General features: G+C 54.0%; 1 protein-coding gene across 1 annotated transcript; it reads left to right on the top strand.

Annotated features, from left to right (window-relative positions):
- Positions 1 to 5,162: 5,162 nt before the first annotated feature.
- On the top strand, positions 5,163 to 6,734 carry LOC114028077 (endogenous retrovirus group S71 member 1 Env polyprotein-like; the record flags this gene model as incomplete). The annotated part of the gene is made up of 1 exon (XM_027842271.1): positions 5,163 to 6,734. A coding segment is annotated over exon 1 (1,572 nt), but the record flags the coding sequence as incomplete, so codon positions are not given.
- Between the last annotated feature and the right edge of the window lie 346 nt (positions 6,735 to 7,080).

Raw genomic sequence — 7,080 nt, forward strand, 5'->3', positions numbered from 1 at the left:
CAGGCTCCCCTCTCTTTATTGTCTTACGGAACTTCAAGCAATATCGGCGTATAGCAGAAGGTTATGGGTTTCAGGTTACTAAGAAGAAACTAGCTCTCTTTTGCCAACAGGAACGGCCCATCTTCGAGGTAGGCTGGCCCCCGGAGGGTACGTTTGACGCCTCGGTGGCCGGCCGGGTAAGGGGAATTGTCTATGGTATACCTGGCCACCCCGATCAGGTCCCCTATATCTCCGCCTGGATTGATTTCAAACCCCCTTTGGGACCACTACAGGTCCAGGCTCTTTCAAAACTAAGACCAGGAACGGAATCAAAGACGACCTTTAGCCGCAAGCCTCCTGAAAGTCCTAAGGTCGTCACACAGCTTTCTCCTGTCTTACCACCCCCTGATTCTGACCCCCTAGATCCAGCCGAGTACTCCCAGTCCCAGGTTTCAGATCCACCCCCGTACCCAACCTCAGGGTCTCTGAGCCCCTCAGCCCCTCCTCTGATAAGTCCACCCCATACTCGAGCAGGTGCTCCTTATGGCCCTTCTAATTCTGGTTTGACCCCTGATTCCACTGTGTCAGCGTTTCCCCTGTGGCAAGTTCCTTCCCCTCCCAGAGAATCAGGGAGACCGTTCATGGTATATGTTCCCTTCTCCACCAGTGATTTGTACAATTGGAAACAGCAAAACCCATCCTTCTCTGATAAGCCCCAGAGCCTAATCTCCCTCCTAGAGACTGTCTTTTATACTCATCAGCCCACTTGGGATGACTGCCAGCAACTCCTCCGGGTTCTTTTCACAACCGAGGAGCGTGACAGGATTCTTTTAGAAGCCAGGAAGGGAGTTCTGGACCCAGATGGACATCCCTCTACTGACCCGGGGCGCCGCAACCACATCTTCCCTGAGAACCGGCCCGACTGGGACCCCAACACTGATCGCAGTAGGGAAGCACTGGACAGGTATCGCCAGTTGTTGCTGGGAGGGTTACGGGCAGCAGCACGGAAACCAACCAATATGTCCAAAGTCAGTGAGGTTAGACAGGGCAAGAACGAGTCCCCAGCTGCATACTTGGAGCGCCTCTACGAGGCATATCGAACCTACACCCCTATTGACCCAGAGGATCCCAATAACCGGAGAGCCATCGTAATTGATTTCGTAGCCAATTCGGCTCTGGACATCCGTCAGAAGCTACAGAAACTTGAAGGTTTTGAGGGTAAGAATCTGACTGAACTCATGGAAGTGGCCAAGCGGGTGTTTGACTATTGTGAAGAGACTCAAGACAAGCAAACTCGCACGGTCGCAAGGGCGGTAGTGGCAGCTTTAGCACAGGTTCCAGGGGAAGCTCAGAAGCAAGGGTGGAAAGGAAGGCGGGAGGGGCCAAACGCTGGGTGCCCCTATAGGGGTAAAGGCTTGGGAAGGCCTCCTTTAGCTCGGGACCAGTGTGCTTACTGCAAAGCCACGGGTCATTGGAAATCTGAGTGCCCTAATCGCGGGCTGAAAGAGAAGGCAGAGCCTTTATTGACTTTGAATATAGACTAGGGGTGCCCCGGCTCAAAGTCCGTTGTGACTCTTGATCCCCTGGAGCCGAGGGTTACTCTCAGTGTTGGGGGTCAACCTGTCTCATTCCTAGTCGACTCTGGAGCTGCGGCATCGGTCCTGAAATTCCCACTGGGCTCCCTCTCATCATCCACTGTGCAGGTCCAGGGAGCTACTGGACGAAAACAGTCTGTACCCCTCACCACTTCTCGGGAAGTCCGGTTAGGGAAGGGCCTAGTTTCCCACTCATTTCTAGTGATGCCTGATTGCCCTTACCCCTTGCTTGGCCGAGATCTCCTGCACAAGCCTCAGGCTGTCATTTCCTTTAAGGGACCTAACCCCACTCTCGGGTTCAACCTGCCACAACTTGTTCTCACCTGCCCGTTGTCGGAGGAGTCTCGCCTCCTCCCCCTAACGTTTTCCCCAGACCGCCCCTCGACCACCTCCACCCCTACTTCCCTAACTCTGTTGAACCATTTCAAAGGCTTGGTTCCTGGAGTCTGGGCTGAGACCAACCCGTTTGGTCTAGCAGGACACCAGCCCCCAGTGGTGGTCCAGCTCTCGTCCACAGCAACCCCTGCGCGTGTCCAACAGTACCCGTTGACTTGAGCTGCCCTTTTGGGCATCAAGACTCACATCGATCGACTCTTGGCGGCAGGCATTCTACGACCCTGCCAGAGCTCGTGGAACACCCCCCTACTTCCAGTTCGCAAGCCCGGGTCTGGAGACTTCCGTCCCATCCAGGATCTACGAGAAGTCAACGCCTGGGTGGAAACTCTACATCCTACCGTACCAAACCTGTATACGTTGCTGTCTTCCCTGGACCCTGCTCGGACTTGGTATACTGTTTTGGACCTGAAGGACGCTTTCTTTTCCATTCCCTTGGCACCAGTAAGCCAACCTATATTCGCTTTTACTTGGACAGATCCTAACACTGGGACATCCTCTCAGCTCACCTGGACCCGGCTTCCCCAAGGTTTTAAGAACTCCCCTACACTTTTTGGCTCAGCTCTGGCCTCCAACTTGGCCGCCTTCCGGGTCTCATATCCGGAGGTCACCCTCCTCCAGTATGTTGATGACCTTTTGTTGGCTACTTCCTTTGAAGCAATATGCAAAGATGCAACTCTCCACCTTCTCCAGTTGCTTGAGGCTTCCGGCTATCGCACCTCTGGAAAGAAAGCACAACTGTGCTCTCAATCCGTTGTTTACTTGGGTTTCACCCTTCGTTCCGGCCAAAGGTTACTGTCTTGGGGGCGTGTAGCTACCATTTTGGGCATGCCCGCCCCGAGGGACCGCCGCGGGCTCCGGGAATTCCTGGGGATGGCTGGATACTGTCGCCTCTGGATCTTGGGGTTTGCCGAGGTTGCCAAACCCCTATATGAGGCCCTGACTGGTGAACCCACCCAATTTGTTTGGGGACCATGGCAGCAGGAAGCATTCGACAAGCTTCGAAAGGCGCTGTCCAGCACGCCTGCCCTCTCCCTGCCAGACCTGTCCAAGCCCTTCCGCCTCTATGTGTCTGAGTCTCGAGCTGTGGCCAAAGGGGTTCTGACCCAGCCCCTGGGGCCCTGGAATCGTCCTGTTGCCTATCTCTCCAAGCAGCTGGACCCTGTGGCTTCCAGGTGGCTCTCTTGCCTGCGAACTGTGGCGGCCGTTGCCGTCTTGGTTAGGGAAGCCGCTAAGCTCACTTTCGGGCAGCCCCTTGAGATTTCAGCATCGCATCATCTGGAACAGCTTTTACATTCCCCGCCGCCATTCCCCGCCGACAAGATGGATCTCAAATTCACGCCTGACTCATTACCAATCCCTACTCCTCGATCCCGCGCGCATCTCCTTTGCTCCTCCGGTCACACTCAACCCGGCCACCCTGCTCCCTGACTCCCCTCCTTCCTCCCCTATACATGATTGCCTGGACACACTGGACTCCATCCACACGTCCCGCCCTGGACTTACCGATGTTCCTTTAACAAACCCAGACTTAGTGCTCTTCACGGACGGCAGCAGTTTTGTTCAGGAGGGGATCCGTAGGGCGGGTGCAGCCGTGGTCACTCCGGTTGAGACCCTCTGGGAGACCGCTCTACCCCCCGGCACATCTGCTCAACGTGCTGAACTCATTGCCTTAACTCAAGCCCTTAGACTCTCTGCAGGCAGGCGAGTAAACATCTACACTGATAACCACTATGCCTTTGCCACTGTTCATGTCCATGGATATGTATATCTCCAACGGGGACTGTTAACCTCGGCGGGTAAGGAGATTAGGAACAAGAGTCAGATCCAGGAACTGCTGGATGCTGTCTGGCTTCCCAAGGAGGTGGCGGTAATTCATGTTCCTGCTCACACCCGTGGAACTGACCCCCAGTCTCTAGGGAATGCGGCAGCGGATAGGGCTGCCCGAGCGGCTGCCTGCAAGCCCATGATACCCGCTATGGTCGTGGAACCTGAGGGGATGCTGCCTGTCCAACCATCTTATCAATCCAGTGATCCGGATGGCACCCCTGAAAAGGGGGGATGGAGAAGACACCCAAATGGCTTGCTAATTCTTCCCAAGGCACTGTTGCCACCCCTGTTGATGACTCTTCATGACCTTACCCACTTAGGCGGAACCTGGCTTTACGACCTGGTGAGCTGACACTTCTGCAACCCTGGGATGAAGCAGGCGGCCGAGGAAGCCGCAAGAAGATGCCTTGCATGTGCCAAAATCAACCCACGATCACAGTCAAGGATACCGACTGATAGACCACGAGGGACATTTCCTGGTGACCATTGGGAAGTAGACTTTACTGACATGGGAACTGGGTTGGGAGGGTACCATTTTCTCCTTGTATTTGTGGACACATTTTCTGGATGGCCGGAAGCATTTCCAGTCAAAACTGAAACTGCAACCGTAGTGGCCAAAAAGCTGTTTTTTGAACTTATTCCTAGATTTGGCCTGCTGGCCTCGATAGGCTCTGACAACGGCCCAGCATTTGTGTCCGCAACAATTCAAAGCCTATCAAAGATGCTGGGATTGAAATGGAAATTGCACTGTGCATATAGGCCTCAAAGTTCAGGGCAGGTAGAGAGGATGACTAGAACTCTAAAGGAACACACTGCTAAACTTAAAATAGAAACTGGCGATAGCTGGGTCAGTCTCCTTCCCTTCGCCCTCCTCCGGGCCCGGTGTACTCCCAATTCCTCAACCCTCTCTTTATCTCCATACGAGATCCTCTATGGAGCCCCCCCTCCTATTATTCCAAGAGTATCTGCAGCTATTCCAGCCCCAGATTTCACTAATCCGACTCTTCTTAGGTCCTTTCAGGCTTTGCGTGAGGTCCAGAACGCTGTGCGCTCGGTCCTGAAAGCTGCAGGGAAAGAACCAGCCCCTGCAACTTCATCGGACGTCCTGTCACCGGGAGACTGGGTCCTCACTCGCAAGCTTCCAGCTGGACCAGCCCTGGAACCACGGTGGACGGGCCCGTATCAAATTATCCTCTGCAACCCCTCTGCCATCAAGGTTGCCGGCCGCAAGGCATGGATACATCGGTCACACATCAAGAAGGCCCCAGAGCCCAACTCCACCGCCTGGACAGCAGAAGCAGTGTCCGACCTAAAGCTCCGACTCTCCAGAACTTGACTCTTTTTCTCTTTCTTTTTGCTTGTGGGATGACTTTGGGTGACCCCTATAGCCCTACCCTATCCAGGTGGATTCTCTCCCGAACTAACAATGGGACCACCGTCCAAGCTCTCACCAGTTACGGAGCCCCCACTTTCAGGTTTGACCTCTGTACCCTCTTGGGATCAGGATGGAATCAAAACCGGGCTATACGGGACCCTATCGCTGGGGGAAGGGGATACTGCCCCACTATTCCCATTCTCACCACTCAAACCACACCCGGGGCAGGGGAAGTGAGGATCAGAAGTATTGAATTCTATGCTTGTCCAGCCACGGGGAATCCTTCCTGTCAGGGTAGTAGTCACTTTCATTGTGCAGAATGGGGTTGTGAGACTGTGGCCGGGTGGATTCCTAGGGGTGGCTGGGACCCCCTAATCACCCTGGAGAGACAAAGCCCCCTCCCCGCCTCCTGCTGGCCTGGGAAATGTAACCCTATGATCCTAACAGTCAAGCAGGACACTGATGACTCTTGGAATCTCGGGCATTCTTGGGGTTTAAGGTTATACATGACTGGGTGGGATAATGGGGTCCTCTTTACCATTCAGAAAATTGCAGTTCCCGCCCGTACACTCCCAATAGGTCCGAATCCCATCCTTAACCCACAAGCCATGTTGACTCTCGCCCCACCATCTGTTAGGGACCTGGTACCAGAGGCTCCCGAAAATCCAGGGACCCCCACTAACCTAGGTTCCCCCATTTTTGACACACTCTCTGCTGTCCACTCATTCCTAAATTTGTCTGATCCAAACATAACCACCTCCTGTTGGCTGTGTCTGAATCCAGCCCCCCCCCATTTCGTAGGAATTGCTATCGAACTTAACATCACCTCTGTGGGAAAGTTGTCTTTAAGTAAGTCCAAACAACCCTCTGCCATACCTGCCCGCTGTAACCCAGACAAGCCTAGACTTACCCTAGACGATGTCCAGGGCAAAGGGATGTGTTTGCTCGGGCCTGACTACCCGCTGCGGTCCTCCCCGTTCAACGCTACGTGCACTTCAGCCATTCTTATTTCCCCCACATCCAAAAGCTCTGACCTCCTGTTAACCGCCCCACCTGGAGTATGGTTCGCTTGTACCAGAGGACTCACAACCTGCATACAGGGCATTCATTTCCTCAACCCAACTGAGCTCTGTGTAGTGGTGCGTGTCTTTCCTCAGGTATATGTCTACTCAGAGGAAGGGGCAGCTGAGCATTTTGGCCTAACTCGCTCCAGGAGGGCTGCACCTATCTTGGTTCCTATATTGGTGGGACTCAGAATAGCCGGCTCCGCTGCTGTTGGGGCCTCAGCCCTGATACAGGGAAAAGCCAACTACGGTGCCTTGAGTGCACAGGTAGACAAGGACCTACGCTCCTTGGAAGAGCTAGTCTCACACCTTGAAACTTCACTAGATTCCTTGGCCGAGGTGGTTCTCCAGAACCGCCAAGGCTTGGACCTACTGTTCCTCAAACAGGGAGGCTTATGCATGACGTTGGGAGAAACCTGCTGTTTCTACGCCAATCGGTCTGGAGTTATTCGGGAGTCCTTGCAAGCCCTTAGGCAGCTGTTAGATGAGAGGGACTGCGCACGGGCAATGGGGTCTTCTTGGTATCAGACTCTGTATAATTGGTCCCCCTGGCTAACCACCCTAATCTCTGGAATGGTGGGCCCTCTGGTCCTTCTCTTCCTTGGGTTACTCGTGGCCCCTTGTTTCATAAAATGCATAACCCGCTATGTCCAGAAACGAGTGCAAGCACTCCAGTTGTTTGTCCTGCGTCAATGCTATGCTCCTCTGAACTCTGATGAGTCCCCCGTCTGACTCTTTTCGTCCGTGAAAAGGGGGGAGTGAAGTGGACTGAGTTGTCACAAAAACAATCCCCCACCCTAGCCTGACCTCCTTAGTTTCTACAACAAAGGATTGCTAATCACGA

Source organism: Vombatus ursinus, unplaced genomic scaffold (genome assembly GCF_900497805.2).
Source record: "Vombatus ursinus unplaced genomic scaffold, bare-nosed wombat genome assembly UNPS02004853.1, whole genome shotgun sequence".
Classification (NCBI taxonomy): Eukaryota; Metazoa; Chordata; class Mammalia; order Diprotodontia; family Vombatidae; genus Vombatus; species Vombatus ursinus.